Source organism: Manis javanica, chromosome 17 (assembly GCF_040802235.1).
Source record: "Manis javanica isolate MJ-LG chromosome 17, MJ_LKY, whole genome shotgun sequence".
Classification (NCBI taxonomy): domain Eukaryota; kingdom Metazoa; phylum Chordata; class Mammalia; order Pholidota; family Manidae; genus Manis; species Manis javanica.
The window spans coordinates 31137586-31158695 of NC_133172.1; the positions used below are offsets into that span (position 1 = coordinate 31137586).

At 44.1% G+C, this 21110-nt stretch overlaps 1 protein-coding gene and 1 long non-coding RNA gene across 5 annotated transcripts in view; one reads left to right on the forward strand and one right to left on the reverse strand.

Moving 5' to 3' along the window:
* Window positions 1-2369: 2369 nt before the first annotated feature.
* Window positions 2370-5897, reverse strand: CBLN1 (cerebellin 1 precursor). The gene is made up of 3 exons (XM_017671243.3): window positions 5597-5897; window positions 5320-5439; window positions 2370-4051 (listed from the first exon to the last, which is right to left on the reverse strand). Exons 1-3 carry the CDS (start codon window positions 5858-5860, stop codon window positions 3854-3856), a joined length of 582 nt encoding a protein of 193 aa, XP_017526732.2. The 5' UTR covers window positions 5861-5897; the 3' UTR covers window positions 2370-3853.
* Window positions 5898-6320: 423 nt separating this feature from the next.
* Window positions 6321-21110, forward strand: part of LOC108402042 (uncharacterized) — a 68490-nt gene continuing 53700 nt past the window's right edge. Inside the window, exon 1 of one of the 4 annotated variants that reach the window (XR_005056016.2) lies at window positions 6321-6610. This is a non-coding gene — a long non-coding RNA (uncharacterized lncRNA). The remainder of the gene's footprint in view (window positions 6611-21110) is intronic. The other 3 variants (XR_005056010.2, XR_005056015.2, XR_005056007.2) reach the window with 3 other exon arrangements.

Consider the following 21110-nt stretch of genomic DNA (forward strand, 5'->3'; position numbering starts at 1 on the left):
TCCCTGAACCACAACTCTAACACAACCTCTGCCCTCGTGGATCTGAGGGGCAGGAGACGGAGGAAGTGTGGTAAGAGAGACCACTCCAAAGAGGAAGACAGGAAGAGGTAACTCTATCTGGGATGAGGAAAGATTTCAGGACAAGGCGACATTTACTGTTGAGGCAGGAGATAGGGGAGTAACCTAGGTGACCTGAGCAAGGGAGGAGTCTTTCAGATAGTGAGGTTGAATTGGAGGCAGTATTGGGGGCTGGAGGAACAAGAGGGGAATGGTCCCAGAACCCCTGAAGGCCTTATTCTGATGGGGTTTATTTGAGCTCAAAGGAGGCCGCAGGGCTAGATCTGGAAGGGCCGAGAAAGTTGTAGCATTAAAGAATGCCACTGTGAGGTGTGGGTTTTAGAAGCTACTCCCTCTCTGCAGCCTCTGGATGGAGGCAGAGATCTCTGTCCCTCTCAATCCCCAGCATACTAGTTACAGTCTCTGGATCCCTCCCACCTGGAGCACTATTTTTAGATTCGGGTTGATTCACCTGCCTCTGGCAGAGGTGAAGGTCACCTGTGCTCCTGAGGTGAGGGAGGTGGCCCAAGTGCCAAGTACCAGGCCTCAGTGAGGCCTCCAGACTCCAAGGTCCACCGGGGAGAAAAGTCCACATCCCCACCCAGGCTCATGGGAGATGGGCCCACACCAGCAAGCTCTCATGGGAGAGCATACTGCTGTAGGCTGCCACTACCTGGGGGTACCCATTGCAGAGAGGAAGGAAGGCCCAGCCCCAGATGTCTCCCTTCCCTGACAGAGCCAAACAAAGCTTGGTGAGATGGCGAGGAGGGGGTGGCGAACCTTGGGAAAGCAGTGCCTGTGCTGTATGGACAGGGCGGCTTCCCATAGGAGACAGCCCTTTAGTTGAACTGCTTAGATCCCCAGAAGAATAGGATCTTGAAAAGGAGAGGAGGAGACAAAGTGCACTTCAACTTGAACAAAGAAACAGCAGGTGAGGAGGCATGAGGACAGTAATGGGAGCTGGGTTCATCAAAAGGGAGGGAATCAGCAGGTGAAGGAAGATGGAGCCAAACAGAGAAGGATCTTCAATGCCAAAGTCAGAGTTAGGGAGGCAGGGGTCTACCCCCAGGAAGGGGCCAGCTGGAGCTAGAACAGAATCAAGGGATAACTTTCTCCCGTGTGTCCCATTTGGGGCTCATTTGCTCCCCTCTGTATTCCCTTTCCAGGCCCCAGAGCAGAGGCTCAGAGAGAGCCCAAGTTCCTGGATGCACAAGCTTCCCCTTCCCCTTCCCCCCAGCCTCAAATCTAGCATTCAAGAGACCGCCCTCGGGAGCCAGATAAGCACAGGCCACAACCAAGACTCACTAAATCCAGGCATAAGAACTGTGGGCCGCTGGTCAAAGGACAGAGAACGGCTGGAACCTCAGAGCAGGAGGAACTCCTGGATATGTTTAGATTCCTCTCTGCCTTTATACAGATGGGCAAACTGAGGCCCAGAGAGGGTACTTGCCAAAGTCACCTGGCTGGAGCATAGCCTGGTGGTCCCACAGCCTGGGCAGCCACCCTGGTGTTCCCTTTCTCAGGGAGAAGGGTGACCATCCACCCCCAAACGAGTGAGCTCCCAGTTTGTTCCCGGTGCGGCTTCCTTAGGTGGTGGCTACAGGATCCGCAGGGCCCACAGCCCTCACCTAGGAGCAGAGTGCTGGACGCGCCGGGCCTGCAAGCCTATTGGGCTTGCTCTGCGCCTGCAGAGCAGTTGGACAGAGCTAGTTCCACTGGCTGCCAAAGGCTCCATCCAGCTCTCCCTAACCTCTGCCTCCCAACCAGAAGAATGCTGAATTTTTTGAAAGACTAGTTTTTCTTTTTAAGTTCCTCCAGAGCTCCCTATTACACCCCATCTCCATTTCCCTGGGGACTGGGGTCAGGGTAGGGGAATGAACCGTGGGGCAGGAACCTTAAAGCAGTCGGGCCCAGTTCTTATCCTTGAAGGTCCCTACCTGTCCTCTGCGGAACCCCGCTGGGGTTGCAAAGAAGGTCTGGCAGAGACGCGGCCCCTAGATTGTACTCGGAGGAGAATCAGAGCCCGAGTTTCAACCAAAGCCGCGTGTTCAGTGAATCTCTAAATCAGACAAGCCGCAGAAATAACGAGAACCGTTTATTATCGTCTTATTGTTAATTCCCGCCCCCCTCCCCGCTTTCCTCAACTCTTCAGGACCTTATTAAATTCATCCCTGATTCTCGAGCCAGGAAAAAGCTTGTAAAAGGACGGGAGCCAGAGGCGACACCCAGGCCTCGGTTCTCGCCCCAAGCCTTCGGCAGCCCACCCTCCTTCTTGGGCCCGACCTCCTGCTGCCAACACTACAGGGTCAGACTTCCAGACTTAAAGAAGTCGTTTATTTCAATTTTGCTTTCACATTATGTTCCGATACAATCAAAACTCCTGGACGATCCTCTTGAATAAAAGTCCTGGGATGAGCGCAATCACAGAGAGCCTGAGTAATACCGCGGGCGGACTCTGGCTTCGGAGGCGGTGGTACAAAACACGCTGCTTCGGGGACTGTGGAGCGGACGATTGGAGAAATCCGGGGCAGGGGCGTGGGAAGCTTGCCGCTCAGGGCAAGCTCATTCCGGCTCCTCGAACTGAGATTATTCCTAATGCATTTGAATTTCGGAACACCCAAACTTGACTTCCATGCCGGGAGCCGCGCCTGGCCTGGAAAGATATCGGCCAAATTCCTTACCGTTTGCGCCAAAACGGGGAGCACAGGCGAATGCCGGGCTGGCTCTAAGCCTGGAGCAGGAAGGAGCGCAGGCCGACTTCGCAAAGAATCCCTCCCGCCCTGGCCTTTCTCGGGTTGCAATTTACCAAGTCTTCTGCACCTCAGCACCTCACCCTTCCGCACCCCGCCCCCAAACCTCGTAGCTGGGGAAGATGTGGAGTTTAGAAAGCTGTTTCAGAAAAATAAAAGTCCCACTTCAATTTTATTCAATTGAAGCAAAATTAAATTTTAGCTATTCACACGTATGTTACAGAGGACAAGGAAGCATCCGGAAGAACCTCCTGGCGTTTAGTGGAGCCACAGAACACGAGGGCATTGACAAGCATCAGAATATCAAGCAGCCTTAGATTTCACGATCACTCCGAATAGGACATAGAAATACGGAAATACAGCCAGTTTTCACTGGGAACAGTTCTTCGTGTACAAATGATATATATTTATACATATATTTTTTTAAACCAGTCACCACTAAGGTTGAGTTCTTTCTCTGCTAACAAGCAGCCATGGATACAAAGTATCTTCAGCTAATTAACCCTTGAGCAGTGTTTTAAGAGCAATACTTGCCAAATTAAAACTACCTCCCCCATCCAAAACAAAAACAAAAACACCTTATCCCCTCTCCAAATTAAACATGGGGAGGTGGGAGGGGCATATTAGATTTCAGCAGATGTAAAGATTCAGAGGGGGACTGAAGAGGAAGATATTTCACATTATACAGTGAAATACAAAGTTTCCTTTATATAAATTGTAAGGGAACATGAAAGTGGGTAAGAAACAATGACAATGCAGTCTCTCTTTCTTGGTTACCGCAACTGGAATGGGGGAGGCGAGTTTATTTTTGGAAAGGAGAGTGCGCAGAGCTAAGCGGAATTTACTTCTCCTAATGAGGAATCGGACAAAGTTTTCCCACCGCCGGCGCACAACGTTTACCCGGATACAGCTGGGCTGGGGAACAAGTAGGAAGTTTCAAGTCGTGCCGCTTTCTCGTCCTCTAAATTTCGGCCTCTTTCTCATTCCCCTTCCTGCCTTCCTCCTGCCTTCGCCCTCTCCCTGCCTGCATCCCGGCGATGAGTCAGTCAGAGGGGGAATACGAGGAATCCGGAAAACGTCGAGTATTTCCAGCCTCCCATTAAGTTTCCCCGCTCCAGCTTGAGGTATGCTCGGTCGCCTTTCTCCATCTGGATAAGAACTCCGTTGCTGGCGGCCTCCCGGGTCACGTCCTGGTCACCAGCAAAGGCTGAAATCACCGGCCATCCGTTTAACATGAGGCTCACCTAGGAAACAGAAAGGCCCGCTTCAGAGGCGCTACGTGGGCGGGTACCAAAGCGGCGGCGGAGACGCGAACGTTCGCGGCTGGACTAACAGTGATAAAGGCCTGGAAGCATTGTGACTGGAGAGTGAGCGAGAGGAAAAGGGGCTTTGCAGCTTACTGCAGAGGGTCCAGTGGGGCGCAAAATGGCCCATCTGAACGATAGGCAGGGTCTGCCCCCCAAATGGGAGACACTTTTTCCCGGAGCGCTCCCAAGTGAATTCCGACTGCATTCTTTTTTTTATCCAGTTTAATGAACCCGTAGGTGGCTCAAGTTACCTGAGACCTTCGGCTTCCCCTCCCCCGCCCCCCACCAGTCTCCAAGGGAAACTCTGGCAAATGGAGCTTCTGGAAGACAAATAAACAAAAACCCTGGCTCTTCGGGGTCCTAACTGTCTGAACACAGCAGAGACACAGTGGAGAAACCGGGCAAGGCTTCCAGCTGATGAGAAATCTCGCCAAAGCTGCACTCTGTGTTTCCTCCCCAAACCCCAGGTTCAATTCCTGTCCAAGATCCAGCCGCGCTGCCACCGCCTGGTTTTGCCCTCGCGGTGGCATCAGGGCCAAAGGCCCAGCGCCCTCTCCCCAGCGGCGCTTTCCACCTTTTGTCTCCGCCCAGAGGAACCTGGACACCCTTAGAAACTAGGAGAGACGGTGAGTGCTGGCCTTGACAGGGCTGGAGCCCTAAGGGAGCAGCACTACGCCTCCTCCCTTCTCTTCCCACCCATTCACAGCTTGGGCTCGGCGCTGCTAGTTCAAAAACCCTCGAGTCGGTCCCTTCAGGGACGGCCTGGAGGCCCGCTGCCTGTGGTGCTGAAGGCAAACGCACGGACGTCTTCAAGGCTTGAGAGATGGGACAAGGGATGGGATATACTGTCCGTGATTCTGAAGGCGAGGGTTGCGGAAAGCTTCTGGAAGCGACAACTGCCTGTGATGCTAACCTCAGCCGCTAAGGGAAATCCCTGGAGTCCCGTAAGAAAGCGAGAGAACCTCTTTGGAGGGACAAGAAGGCGGAGGCAGGAAACTCCGTGTCTGGGAAGCGGATCAGGTTCCGAGAGCGGGCGACAGGGAAAGCCCAAACCATAGAACCGTGAGGCCCGGCTACCTGCCCCTCCCAGCAGCCCCGGGCACATGCAGCTGCCCCTTCTATCTCCCACGCCCACAGGGCAGCTCACTCCTGCAGCTAGTAGCCCCCTACTGGGGCCGGGGCCTGGCGCTGAGACGGCGGCTGACCTGGATTGTCTGTCTGTTGTAGACTTTTACCACGTGGAAGTTAAAACTGTAGATCCCTTTACGCGGGGCGATGAAAGTGCTGCGTTCTGAATCAAAGTTGTTCCCGATGTTCACTAGTACCTATAGCGAGACGGGAACGAAGGGGAGTAAGCAAGAGTCAGTCCCGAACTCTTGTCCCCACGCCTCCGCAGAGAGACCTTGGAGAGGAAGTAACATCTGTCCTCCACTTCTCATCCACGCCCACCCCCCACCAACCCAATCTGCATGGACCACTCACCTGGTCGAAGTAGATGATCATGGTGCGATTACTCATCTCGGACGGCTCGTGGTTGGTGCTTCTGATGGCAGAGAAAGCCACCTTGGCGCTGCCGGAGCGCACAGAGATGCCCAGAGCTGTGCCCGTGGGATCAGACGTGGGGTTGGAGTCACACACCACCAGGCACTTGCCCTCCAGCACGATGGGCTCCGTCTCATTCTGCCCGCGGACTGGGCCCGCCAGCCACGCAGCCCCCAACAGCAGCAGCTCCACGACGCCCAGCATCGCGGCACCGGCGCCCACCCCGCCCCCCACCCCGGGGGCTGCCTGCGCCAGCCGGCCCCCCCCTCCCCAGCCCCACTCCAAAGCCCCCTCCTCAGTTCCGTGCGCAGCTCTGCCGACGCCGCTCTGAACACTACTGCTCTTCCTTGCACTCCTGGGCAATCGTGCCCCCCGCGCGATGCTCCCGGAGCCCCGCCCGGGCCTCAGGGGTACCGAGGTTGCTTAGCCGCACTTGGATGCATAACCGCTACCGCACCGTCCCCGCTTGTCCAGCTGCCTCCTGCCCGTACCCGCCGCCGCCGCCGCCGCTGCTCTGAATTATTGATGCAGCCGGCGCTGCAGCCGGAACGGGCGAAGAGCGCGCGCCGGGCACAAAGGCGCGGATCGCGGCCTGGCCCCACCCCCGTCGCCTCCCTAACCGCCTCCCTTCACAGCCCCGCCCCCGCACCGGCGAGGCTCCGCCTCCCATCCAATCCTGGTGCGCCGCGCTCCCCATCGGGCCAATGGCGGCGCTGTCCGCGCGCGGCCACCTGACCCCGGGCGCAGTTGTTATTAGGCGCGGTGAGGCGGGAGGCGCGCGGCAGCAGGGTTGGGCTCTGGCTGGGAGTCGACTAAGGGAGTGAGGGCCGGGAGCGCGCGCGCGCGCGTCCCCACGCCCGGACTGTCCGCCGCGGCTCTCTTGCTTCCCGCCTCCTGCCACGGTCTTGTTCAGCCCCGTCAGCCCTTCCGCCCGCCTCCCTCGCCGGCCCTCAGGTAGGAGGCGGCGCGTGCGCCAAGAGTCGGACCAGAATCGCAGGGCACCTTGAGGCGTCCGCGAGTGGGCGCGCGGGGGTGGGAGAGGAGCGCCCCCCAGCGGGCGCAGGCGCAAGGGACAGCAGTTGCGCGGGTGAGCCTGGGCCTAAGAGCTAGCCGGGCGGCCCAGCTTCAGGGCGCGTGCGTGAGCAGCGGGACGGGGCGGGGTGTGCACCGCGGCCTCCGCTGGAGGTGCACGTGCAGCAGCCGGGAGCCAGCCCCGCCGGGCTCTGGGTCGGTGTGTCCGCGCCCGCTTTCCCGGGTCACGGCCACCAGGACCAACCTAGGAGAGCCGCCCTCGCCTGTCTCTCGAACCGCGCGCTCTGCAGTCCGCGGAGTCGGATTGAGCGTGTATTCATTCATTTGTTCATTTGTTAATTTATTCTGCATAGATCTTTGCATGCACGGCACTAGACCAGGCGCAGAGGGTGCCGTAGTGAGCAAAAACAAAGCCTGCCGTGGTGCCTCCTGCAGTAAAACGGCGTCTCAGGGCAGGCTCACATCCCTGATGCCATTTTTCTCTTTTGCAATTACACTTTGTATTTTGCATGCGTACTTTTTTATTTACTGTGCACCTTTACTCTGAGTTTTATCCACGTCTACCTGCATATCATTGCCTTTAGTGGAGACACCAAATCTTGTTATTTATGGGCGATTTTTCATGGGGAATGTTGACCGTAAACGAATTTACCCTTCATGCGCTTAGAACTTCACACATACATGTAGTCACAAACGTGAAAAGAGAAAACAGCCCTGCTCAGTGGCAGAGAGATGCTGCGGAGATGGCAAGAGGAAGGGCGCTTTCCAGCCCTGGATATCGAAAGGTTGAGACCTGCAGGATGAATATGGGCAGTTAACCAAGCGGAGGTAACAGGGCGAGCGGACCTCTCCATCAAGTCCAAAGCAAAAGCGCCGGCTTGGGACCCGAAACAAGAAGCTGGTCGGGATGAGGCTCACCCGGGCACCTGACGCTCTGGTCACTACCAGGCGACCTTGAAACTGCGTGCTTAGCGGAACCAGAGTAGATGTGCAGCCGGTGGCGGCCTGCTCGAGCTGGGGAATCTGGAGAGAGGAAGGGCGCGGACCTACAGCACCTCCATTCGGCCTCCGGGTTCGCTGCCAACGGGGTCGGTCTCCCCCAGGGTACCCTCTTCAAGCCGCGGGGAAACCTGCCTTGGAAAGCTGCCAACAGCCATGTCTTTCAGCTTTTCAACATCCTTTGTTTCTTTGAAACTGATAACCATTTAAAGAATTACCCGGGAGCAACCTAACTCTGACTCCTTCCTCTTTTCAGAGGCCTGCCAGGGTCACTGGATTCAGCAGGAGAAAGGGTTAGAAAGAGACAACAATTTTACTTTAAATTAAAATAACACAAAAATATTTTTTCAACTCAGATTTTTTTGAGACATTCCCCAGAAAGCGTTGCCAGCTGTGATTACACCTAATGTGAGAGCATGAACTAATTTAAGAGGTGAGAGCTGAATAATGAGACTGCACCCAGTATAATGGCCAGGACTGCCAGCTCCAGCCGTGGAGGGTCCCAGGAGAAACACCATGTAGAACCAATGGCATACTGTACACAGTCAGTCATCCCCAACTATTTATTGACTGCTGGACCTATCTGGGGAAAACCTGTTTTCATGGAGCTCACAAGCAGCACTGAGATTACCTAAAGAAACATGGTTGCCAGCCACTTCCTCTTTTCTTCATGTGAGGCTGTGGCCAGCAATGCCCAAGCCTGAATAGCAATTTGTATGCCAGTGATTCTCCATCTTAGATTTCCATTCTCACCCTCTCTGCAGCCCAGACCTGTCATTCTGAGGGCTAGCTGGATCTCTTTGCTAAAATGTCCTGCAGGCATAGACCCATATTTTGTTTCCTTCCTTGCCTCCCAATCTCTGCCCTTCATTCTTTTCCTATCCCGACAAGAGCCACATCTACCTAGGGGCTCCCACACCTAACTTGACTCCATCTTTATGTCCTATGTTTGAGGCATTCTCATAGGCAGCCCTGTGAGAATGAGTTTAGGGTTCATCATCTCTGGCTGGGGCTACTGCCGGAGACTCCTAATTTATCATTCCAGGATTAGTACAAGGATTACCTCTGGCTCTGCTATATACTGTCTATTTTTGTTCAACTGATGAATATCTATTGGGTGCCCTGAGATACGTGTCTTCAGCTTTTCTCCAATGTAAGTGAGAGTTCTGTGGCCGCCATATTTCATACTGATCACTCCCCTAGCATTCCCCATCCCTCTTCTACATAGTAAGTATTCCTAAAATAATGTTAATTTAATATTAACAGATAGGTGTTTCCTGAATTGTGAGGATTAAATGAGATGATATATATGAGGAGGAAAATCCATTAGGAATCCATAAAAAAGCAGTCATGTTTATTTTTAGTGTTGTCACATTGTTAGACTCAGGATTCCTTTAGCTGCAAGTAACAAAACTAATTCAAAGTGGCTTAAGTATAAAGGACTTTATTTGGTTAATGCAAAAAGCCTATGGAGTAGGTTTTGCCAGTTGTATGGCTGGATCCATCAGTCAAGGTTATCAGGATCTGTTTTCTGGTTTCAGCTTCATTTTCAGACAAGTTATTTCCACATGTAAGCCCTTTAAAAGCTCCCACCAACTTAGTCCTAGCAAGAAAGAAAAAGAAAGTACTTTTTTTTTTTTGCAGTATTTGCAGCAAAAGTCTCAGGACTCTTCTTACAGGAGCAGTCTGAGTCACTTGCCCCTCTCTAAGCATGGAGAATGGGCTGTTCTGATGGTTAAGCTTGGTTCAGGTGTCTTCCTGTGGAAAAGGGTTTGGTGTTAGCTCCAAATTGTCTAGGTTAGTGAAGTTGTCCAAAGGAAAATTGGAGAAGGGATGCTGAGCAGGCAGGAACAGCACATTCTACCTTAGTTCTACTTAAAGGGTCAGTTGCATTATATTTCACCCAAAAAGAATGCTGATGAAGACTAATACAGTAGCTAAAACAACAGATGTTTTCTGTCTTGGTCCTTTGGGATCTTCAAGACCTCAGCTAAACATGAAATCAGATACAACCAAACGCTGGTGTTACTTAAGGGTATATATGAGGAGGAAAATCCATTAGAAATCTCAAAAGCAGTCATGTTTATTTTTAGTGTTGTCACATTGTTAGACTCAGGATTCCTTTAGCTGCAAGTAACAAAACTAATTCAAAGTGGCTTAAGTATAAAGGACTTTATTTGGTTAATGCAAAAAGCCTATGGAGTAGGTCTTGCCAGTTGTATGGCTGAATCCATCAGTCAAGGTTATCAAGATCTGTTTTCTGATTTCAGCTTCATTTTCAGGCAAGTTAGCTTTAAAGTCTGAATGCATTTCAAATAGTAGAACTAGGTAAGTATAAATTGTTAAGTGTAAGATTCTATTCTGAAAGATTTCTTTGACAATATTTTTTAATTGATTTTTTTCTCTTCATTTTTCAGGATCTTAGAAAGGTAAAAATTTCATTTCTTGGTGAATAGGTACCTAAAAATCTTCATTATTCATCAATTAATGAAAACATGAAAAATTTGATAAAGTGTGAAAAATAAAAGGATTGAGTTAGTTCATTTCTGAAATTTAAGACTTTAAGGCTTTTTCAGGTGTTAAAATACTGATAAAGTATTATAAAACCATCTGTCTGAAGCTTCTAAAGTAATGTGCTATCGAGATTTAGGGAACTACAAGATTGCAAGTAATGAAGTTATACTGTTGTTGTTATAGCCTTTACCTGCTGCCCTAAATGCAGCCTTATGTTTTGGTGAAGTCAGTCGTTTATTTCCCCTCACTGCATTCTGAATTTCCCACCACATTGCATTTTGAGAAATGAATTTAACAGTGATCGTGATCCCTCCACCCCTGACCCTGGGAAAAACAACAACAACCCCCTATTGTTGGAATAAGAGAGCATGTTCAGGAAATGGGAATATTTTGTCACAGGATATGAAATAAAGCCATCCTTTTATTAAAACAAAATGGATTCTCTAATATTTATACACATCAAATAGTATTTCATCAAAGGCCTAGACAGTACCATTCCCTAGTATTTAGTTCATTTGCCCATAAAGCAGAAAAGCTGTTTTGTTCTGAAGACTTAAATTTAAGATTTCAAGGGCCAAGGTCATTTGAAATTAATGCTTGGATCTAGACTATACAATATGGGAATGATTCTAAGTTGTGCAAAATATAGAATAATATTTTAACTGTTGCCCAAACATTGGTCATCCTGGGCATGTTATTTTTTTTTTTTGCACTTGCCCATTTTAAATGCAGCATTTTTGCTGCTTGTTTAAAAAGCTACATTACAAAATGAACTTTGTAATTGGACACTTTTATTAAATGCAGGATTACTTTTTAATGAAGGCCACGTTTGTGGTTTTCTTTAATTCTTAAAAAAAACTTTGATCTTAAAAAAAGATATATTCAAAATATCTTTAGCTCTCTGTTAATCTCATCATGCATTTTCTTAGCCTCTGTTCAGAAGGAGAAACTCTTTGTCTTCTAAATTGAGGGATGCTGGCATCATTTTTAAAACAATCCTTGAATCTGCTATGGTATGTGCTGCTAGGAATTTTATATGAAGCTGTTATTCAAGTAGATGATATTAAGGTCAAAGGGGAAAAAACAAAATAACCATACAGAGCCGCTCTTGAGAGAAAACCACATAGGTAACATCAAACACTAGTTGGAATTTTTCCAAGAAATCATTATCTGTGTGCCTTTGGAATGGTTAATTATGGGGAGAAACCAAGGTTTGGCCAATTCAGCAAACATTTATTGAGTGCCTGCAATGTGAAAGATACTGTTTTAGGGCCTGTGGCTACTGCGAAGATAAATTCCTGCCCTCCAGGAATCTGTTTAGCAGTAATCAGAGATGCCTGCCTGGAGAACGTTCACTGACAGCTCTTCTAGTTCTACTTAGAAGGCTTCTTAGTAGTGGTACTACCTAAATTCTTACATGGTAGATTTGATGATACTCTGTATTTGTTTACATTTACCCTGTAATCAGAAGACATATGAAAATTGCACACACATATAAAATTAATGGATTAGAGAACATTCAAACAAATATTTCTGGTATATACTTCAAATGCATTTGACATCAAAGAAATGGTGAGTGTTGTCATCATCTGTGGGGGCCTGGATTTAACATTTGGGGAAAGTTATCACTAAATTTAATAGGGAACTTGGGGACATTTCCTGGATCTTGCATTTACTGGCAATTGTGTAGACTTCCCACAGTTCTGACCACTCTCAGAATAGGGTCTTGAAGTCTGCTTAACTGGAGTCCTTGTTGAACTACAGATTTCTGTGTTACCAGAAGGCAAACAAAAGGAAGAATTTAAATAGAATTTGAAGGGGGGAAACACAGAAGAAAAGGGGTTTTTTGTATTTTTAAAACATTATTTTCCCCAAATGATATTTTCTGGTAGACTTCTTAGAAATTAGTTCAGAGGAGCATGTTGATCTTTACCCCACCCCACACCCCCCCTGGGAAAAAGCCTTAGTGACAGTTACATGATTGAGTTCCCTAATGCGTTTGCTGCCCCACACCCCTCCCAACTGAGCCATTCTCTACTTTCCTCTTCCCTGTTTTTGACCCTGAAAGCTGACTCCTAACAAGCTTCTGGTTTTGGCCAGTGGAGGGTACCAGCAGGGGATCAGAGAGAGCGGGAAGAGAGAAGCTGGGATATTTACTTCTTCCTCCTCCTGCCCTGCTTCAGTGCACATAGTGTGAAGCAATAAACCTGAGAAATCTCTGGCAGTGGCTTCCCTTTGCAGGATTCTAGTTCCTACACAGTGGCCCCTTCTAGGCTCCAGCTCTCACTCCAGTAACACTCTTTCCCCCCTTTGAGGCTTCCCTCTGAGAATGGGAGGTTTGCTGGTCTGTTCTCAGCATCTCATGTTGATTCCCCTGACCCTGCCAACACCTCTGTAGGTTGTCCCTTCATTAAAATCTCTTCATTTGAATGATCTGAATTTAATGCTGTTTCCTTCTGGGATCTCAGTGATATACTGATATCAGTACAAAATCTTGCTTTACCTTCAGAACCAACAGATTTGATCAATTTAATCCTCATGTGGAAACTAGTGATTGATTGTATCATAGAAAAAATCACTATGGATTAAACACTAATTACAAATTCAGATTGACTGCATGGCATTACCAAAGATATATTTCAAACAAAACTGTTTATCGAAAGTTTTAAAAATTAACTACTGTTAAATATACTTATACTGTTTTCAGAAGGTTAAAGTGAAATATAAGTATTTTTTAAAGTAGCAAATGTTAAATTTCCAAGTAAATTGCTTCCTATACACTTGCAGCACAAGAATATATTAATATCTTGAGAAAAATACAGTATTATTTTGTGAACTCATAAAGCTATTTTCAGTTTTTAAAATATGAAAACCTTGCTAAAATGTGTTATTGGGGAAACATGATAATTACTGCTATTCAATTTTTTTAAGCTTGTAAGCGTTTTATTTGTTCATGTTCTCAACATATAAGGATTTTATTGTTATTATATAAAATACATAATGTTTTAGATTTTAAAATAACAGATTGAAAGCCAGCCACAATAAAGTATATTTCAATACATAGGTACTAATGAGGGCATCTTCTTGTTTATTCAATTTAACCACCCATTTCTCTCTGCCTGCCTAGTATTGTTTGAGATCCTTACCAAAACAGTACTAAGGGCTTTTTAGAAAACATAAAGCAATTAGAAAGTAATCTTTGACAGGTAGGCTCTCTGTAAGTGGCAAGCAAAGTTAGGATAAATTCAATAAAAATATTTATTCAGCCTGGGTAAGTCAGCCTCTGGTCTAAAGGAACAAGCTGGTTTGAATTCCTATTCTGGCTATTGTGGTATCACAGTGCATATTGTAATCAGTTAAGTAATTATAAATGTACTGAAATATATCTATGGTTTTGTCACCGTGTTATACAATTTCTTGGAGACTTTCTTCTGTGCTCACTCTGAAATTTGGTCTCAATATTTAATGTACCAGGAGTATCAAGATGATAGGGCTTCATTGAAGAGACTACTGTGGGCTTTTTAGAAAAATAAAGATCAGAAGTTTGGATCTTTAACCTACAGTGTCTTTTTTTAATTGAGATACAAATGACATATAACATTTTAGTTTTAGATGTACAAAATAATGATTCAATATTCATATATATTGAGAAATCACCACAATAATTCTAGTTGATATCCATTACCCTATATGGTTACACATTTTTTGTGTGTGATGAGGACTTTTGAGAACTACTGTATTGGCAGTAACTAAATTTACAATATAGTATTATTAACTGTAGTCACCACACTGTACATTACATCCCTGTGAGTTATTTATTTTATAACTGGAAGTTTGTACCTTTTGATATCTTTACCCATTTTGCCTACACTGCTGCCCACTCTGGGGTGTCTTGAACCTTAATTCTTAAACTTAAGTGCCTACAGCTTACAGACTGAGGCCCAAGGAGGTAAGTTCCTCTGAAACAGTCCGTGCACCATAGTGGCTCTGTGTAGGCTCTAAAATCCGAGTGCGAGGGTTAAAATCCTGTGCCTGCACCTGTGCCTAAGTGAGCCCTTTGATACACTGTATAAGTCTGTGTTCAGTCTTTCTCATCAGCAAAGTAAGAATAATAATTAAAGGCTGATTCTAAGGACGGAATGAGGTAATCCTTGTGATCAGTCTGAACCTGGCCTGTGCTCTTCCATCCATGAGAGCTGCTGCTCTCCTGCTCCTGAGTGCCCAGAATCAGAACCCTGGGTGCAACCTCCCCTGCCCCATGCTTGGTCCAGACGCATCTTGAGGTTGACGAGGTACTCACCTTGCTCTCGGCTGGTGGATTTTCTTCTCCTGCCACACAGTTCAGTCAGTAACGTCTTTGTTTGACTTTAGTAGATACATTCCATTGAAAGTCCTCATGCTTTAATATAAATTTAAAACAGATATTTATGTACCTCAATAGCAATATACATACCACTGGCACAGCTTCACAAACACATCATGCACCCTTTTTTCAATATTCATTCAACTAATGTGTATCAACTACCTACTATGTGACAGGTATTTGTTGTGAGGACCGGGGATACATCAGTGAACAAAGCCAACAAAGCTTCCCTATGGAAGACATCTGATTTGGTTTTTGGGCAATGATGTTCTTCTCATTATGAATTTTACCACTGTAGTATTAAGTTAAATCATCCTCATTTTACTGATGCACACAATTAAGAGACTATAGTTTTTTTTTTTTGCTGAAACATCCTTAAAAAGATACCTCACAACTCAGAAGTTGGCTTTTTTTTTCTCTTTTTAATGACATTAAAAAATTTTTTGTCATTTTTATCTTCGAATTTTATTGGAAAAACAGCAACATTTAAATTTTTCTGTGATCATTTCCATTTTTAAATGTAAGTGACCTCAAGGACTGTGAATATGGCTGCCTGTAAATGAAAGGTGAAGGTGATTACACCACATTGCCACATTGCGTCAGCTGAGAGTGGTTTGCTTGCTTTTAGTCTATGAAAAGTTTTTAAAATAAATTTTAACGTGCCTTTTAAATATTCTTTGTTTTAAAGATATTTCACATTAAAACATGCTGAGAGAAGAATTTTCTATCTGTGGGTGAGGTCAAAATTAGGGTCCATAGAGACTGTTGTTTTGCCTGTGCCTTCCTTTCCCGCTCCTTTAGGTCAATGTCTGTCTGACCCTAAGGCGCGCCCTTGGGTTCAAGAAGTGTATGTGCACGTCCCCTCTGGAGGAAATTCAATTTTCCCACTCCTATGACTGCATTAATATTTTTTGTATGTCTTTCCTTACAACTGAGTACTCTCCTCCCCACCCCCTTGGGGAACAGGGAAGGAAAGCTCTGACACTGTCCTTGTGTAAACATAACTGAGAGCTTTCCATGTCTCTTGTGTCTTCATAAGTGATTCTTTGTATTATGCTGGGACAGTAATTCTTTAAATAGAATATTCTTCCAAGGAAATCGTCCACAATGCTGAGAGTACACCTTGCAAAAGGTGAGCCTAGAATATAGGGTGCATCCTCAGCAGTGCCTAAGGCTGAAGTGAAGGCTCTCTGAAATATGGAAAACAAATTTATAGCCATTCATTAGAGTAAGAATCACAAAAACAGAGCTGCCATTACCTGTGGAGGAAACTAAGAGCCGCCACAGAAGTGCAGACGTGAGCTCTGAAGATGAAGCTGTTTGCAAGGGCTCTCATTTGTTCCAGAGAAACCCACTTGCCTATTTTGAACCACTTTTCTTCAGAGCATATGTCTCACTGTGCAACCAAAAGGGTGTTTATATCCTAGTCACTTGGCAAAAATTCTGTCATTGCTTCAGCGAGATCCATTTTAAGCCTGAAGCATAGAGCTGGTAAATAGATGGGCTTTGGTAGTCTGAAGAAATGACCCTCCTGCAAATTTAGACAGCTTTTTTTTTATTCCCGTAATATTGTTGCTAGATGGGACTAATAGAGGTCTACAACAATTCGGTCATTCTCAGTCCTTTGAAATGAGAACATTTCTTTCTATTCAATGAGATGAGAAAAATTGGGGGCTCTTTATGATATTTCCATTGTGCACTGACTGAACTATTTCTACTGAAACACATTTCCTCATGTATTTGAGACAATTCCCAAATGAGTGCCCTTTAAAAGTCTATTTGATATTAAATGGGAAGAAAGTAAGATGCAAAACTCTATTTAGAAGATATATTTATAGAAGATGACAGGTAGAGTATATGTCAATATGTTAATTGATTATTGTTTGGTTCAGATTATGATTTTTTTTATCCTCTTTGTAGTTTTGGTGTTCCTCCACTCCTAAACTTTAATGAACATATTTTAATACATTTTTCTTAAATACCTAAAAAGAATTTCCCTTTAACAATATTAAAATCCACATAATGTTCATTCGTGCTATCAAGGCACTTTTCGCTCTTCCTTAACCTTGCAAACCACACATGACCATGCTTAGGGAAGTGCCTCTCAGACAGCTATGATTTGCATTCATCAATAAATCATCCATGATTAGAAATAGAATTCTTTTCTTCCCGGCACAAACACCTCTCTTTCAAAAGTAGTTCTCTTTTGTGAATGATGCTTGACGTCTTAGAAACTAGGCTAACCTTTATTATGTGCATTTCTCTAATCAAAGCACTGTTTTGTGGAGTGGATTCAAGGTTACATTTACATGTTTAAGAAAAGCATCAGGTTAATCCCATTAGGAAAATTACCTTTTCGTAAGCCATAATCATTAAAAAGACCATTAGGAGCCTATACCAATCTGTATAGCTGGCTGGAATTAAGTAGTATATTTGACAATTGGCAGTACAATACAATAGCCCACATTTGCACAGAGCTATCTATTTAAAAACCAATAAACTTTTCATAGACAGATATATATTCACCTGAATATGAGGCTTTCATATTTTTCTTTGTCAAAATATAGCCCGGCAGAGGTAAACCAATGTGCGGAAAGTCATTCACCTGGCAGAGGCGGGATTATTTCCTGTCCCTCAGCTCTAAAATCCTAACCACTTTGTCCTGCAACGTTGCCCAGCTTCAAAGATACTCCTGCTGAATCCGGTGATGTTGATGTGGTGTTTCTAGCATTAATTCATTTTAAATATGAACATTTTTTTCCTATTAAGCAATGAAGTTTAGTTTCAAATTTTTCAAAGATTATAAACCTTTCTCTCTCCCTTTTTTCTTCATTTTCCTCTTTTGTCCCTAAATAGTGTTCCATATATATTACTGCCAGAAACAGATTATTGGCATTCATGGTTTGCTTTTCCATGCCTTTTCATCATTTTTACAGCTGTTCTTTTGACAACAATTATATTTCCACTTTTCAAAAATTGCTACAAAGATTCAGAGAGAAAAGAGAAAAGCAAATGAATAAACTACAAGCAATTACGTAAGCGATACTTTTTTGACCTGAAATTTTGCGAACTGAAGAGTAAAACCTTATACTGATACTGTTCTTCTTTTTAATAGCAAGGTTTTAACCTTTCACTGGATGAAGGGAAAATTCACATGCCTTAAACCTGGTCACCAGATAATGATACAGGCATTTATTTTTCTAACTTACACTACCCAAATTTTTTAGCTATAGGAAGAATGGTTACTTTGTACCAAGTTACATAATGATGTAGATATGTACAATTTATCAATATGTCCTTTTGCAAAACTGAGAAGTAAATTGACACTGTGCAAAGTGAGTCAGTTAGCTTAAATGTAAAGATTATATTCACTGCTCTTACCAGTTGGAGATTTAACAGGATTTGATGACCTAGTGAGTTTATGATGAACCATTTCTTTGTCATTTCAAAGATATAAGTTTCAAAAGTTTTTAAATCTCATTTTTGAGATTTTAAGTATATCACACATGCTGTTAATGTTTCTTTCTCATTACTTAAGAAGTCCTTTATTCTGTTGCCCCCTTTCCACCCCCCTTTTGTACCTACCAGTATTCTTTTCACAATTGCAAACTGATTGGCTTGACACATCTAAGACACCACTAGAAGCTCTTCATCCTATAAATACCAAGCTCATTTTCCTAGATGTTTTGAAAAGATAAAATATGACCTTTCCTCAAGTGGTGTGTTCAGATTAGTAATTTTGGAAAGTGTCATTGATTATTATATCATATAGACATGAAGTCCCTCAAAGATCATGTTTTGTTGGAGAAACACCTAGACACCCAAACTTTTAACCTAATGAACTTAATGAATTTTAACAGTTAATAATGAATTTGAAATGTGTAAGACATTGCTTAAACTGTTTTTGTTTTATTCTTGTTCTCCAAAATGCATCTGCTTTGTATTCATATTATGTTAGAACCTTAGCATGAAAGAATGTGCTTGAGAGGAGAGCATAGGAAAGCATTCTTTAACAAAAGTCACTGTAGTCACATTTGTGTGTTTAGTTTTTAATTTTTATACATTTTTTGTTTATAATTCTTAATATTTATTCAGCTATAAAATTACTTGTTGACAAATTCTGTCACTTAGAAATATACTCAGCCATTTTTTTTAACAGATTGAAAGCAGAGAGGAAAGAAAATGGCAACAATGTCTTTCATGTTTAAACCAGAACAACTTGGTAATGAAAGATACCTAAAACAATGTCCTCTCTCTTCCACCCAATGTTTCTTCACCAAATAAATTTCAGCTTATTTTTTGAATTCTCTGACAAAAGGCACAGTGTTATAGTGAGCCATGGTTTTAATATACTTTGAAGAATGGCACATCTGTTGTGTAGTCAGTATACCAAATTTAGTCTCTTAACAAAACAGAAAGGAGACCTTACCAACCATAAAAATCTAGTACATGGTAATCCAAAAATCCAAGGAAATACTTAATCTAGTAACTAGAACTAAATGTTAGGCCTCATGGCAGCTCAGCTTCCACTAAGCAAGGTTTTTTTTAAATTAAAGGATGATTGATATACACTCTTATGAAGGTTTCACATGAAAAAACAATGTGGTTACTACATTTACCCATATTATCAAGTCCCCACCCATACCCCAATGTAGTCACTGTCCATCAGTGTAGTAAGATGCCGCAGATCCACTATGTGCCTTCTCTCTGCTACAATGTTCTCCCTGTGATCCCCCACACCATGTGTGCTAAACATATTACCCCTCAATCCCCATCTCCCTCCCTCCCCACCCACTCTCCCACACCCCTCCCCTTTGGTAACCACTAGTTCATTCTTGGAGTCTCTGAGTCTGCTGCTATTTTATTACTTCAGTTTTGCTTCACCATTATACCCCATAAATGAGGGAAATCATTTGGCATTTGTCTTTCTCTGCCTGGCTTATTTCACTGAGCATAATGTCCTCCTTCAACTCCATCCATGTTGTTGCAAATGGTACGATTTGTTTCTTTATTATGGCTGAATAGTATTCTATTGCATATATGTACCACATCTTCTTTATCCATTCATCTACTGATGGACACTTAGGTTGCTTCCATATCTTGGCTATTCTAAAAAGTGCTATGATAAACGTAGGGGTGTGTGTGTCTTTTGAAATCTGAGAAGTTGTATTCTTTGGGTAAATTCCAAGGAGTGGGATTCCTGGGTCAAATGGTATTTCTATTTTTAGTTTTTTGAGGAACCTCCATATTGCTTTCCACAATGGGTGAACTAGCTTACATTCCCACCAGCAGTATAGGAGGGTTCCACTTTCTCCGCATCCTCACCAGCATTTGTTGTTCTTAGTCTTTTTGATGCTGGCCATCCTTACTGGTATGAGGTGATATCTCATTGTGTTTTAATTTGCATTTCCCTGATGATTAGTGATGTGGAGCATCTTTTCATGTGTCTGTTGGCCATCTGAATTTCTTCTTTGGAGAACTGTCTCTTCATATCCTCTACCCATTTGTTAATCGGGTTATTTGCTTTTTGGGTGTTAAGGCATGTAAGTTCTTTATGTATTTTGGAAGTTAATCTCTTGTCGGATATGTCATTTACAAATATATTCTCCCATACTCTAGGATGCCTTTTTGTTCTGTTGATGGTGTCCTTTGCTGTACAGAAACGTTTTAGTTTGATGTAGTCCCATGAGTTCATTTTTACTTTTGTTTCCCTTGCTCTGGGAGATGCATTCAGGAAGAAGTTGCTCTTGCTTATATTCAGGAGATGTTTGCCTATGTTGTCTTCTAAGAGTTTTATGGTTTCATGACTTACATTCAAGTCTTTAATCCATTTCAAGTTTACTTTTGTGTATGGGGTTAAACAATAATCCAGTTCCATTCTCTTGCATGTAGCTGTCCAGTTTTGCCAACACCAGCTGTTGAAGAGGCTGTCATTTCCCCATTGTATGTCCATGGCTCCTTTATTGTATATTAATTGACCATATGTGGTTGAGTTTATATCAAGGCTCTCTAGTCTGTTCCATTGTTCTATGGGTCTGTTCTTGTGCCAGTACTAAATTGTCTTGATTACTATGGCTTTGTAGTAGAGCTTGAAGTTGGGGAGCGTAATTCCCCCTGCTTTATTCTTCCTTCTCAGGATTGCTTTGGCTATTCGGGGTCTTTGGTGGTTCCATATGAATTTTAGAACAATTTTGTCTAGTTTGTTGAAGAATGCTGTTGGTATTTTGATAGGAATTGCATTGAATCTATAGACTGCTTTAGGCAGGATGGCCATTTTGACAATATTAATTCTTCCTATCCGTGAGCATGGGATGAGTTTCCATTTATTGGTATCTAATTTCTCTTAAGAGTGTCTTGTAGTTTTCGGTGTATAGGTCTTTCACTTCCTTGGTTAGGTTTATTCCTAGGTATTTTATTCTTTTTGATGCAACTGTGAATGGAATTATTTTCCTGATTTCTCTCTCTGCTAGTTCATTGTTAGTGTATAGGAATGCCACAGATTTCTGCATATTAATTTTGTGTCCTGCAACTTTGCTGAATACAGAT

Bases quoted from the DNA above. Each gene is read 5' to 3' on its own strand.
- CBLN1 (XM_017671243.3), bottom strand. From the start codon at position 5,860: ATGCTGGGCGTCGTGGAGCTGCTGCTGTTGGGGGCTGCGTGGCTGGCG. The intron at 5,440-5,596 runs GTGAGTGGTCCA...GTCTCGCTATAG, and splicing joins TGATCATCTACTTCGACCAG to GTACTAGTGAACATCGGGAA. The intron at 4,052-5,319 runs GTCAGCCGCCGT...TCTGTTTCCTAG, and splicing joins ACAACAGACAGACAATCCAG to GTGAGCCTCATGTTAAACGG.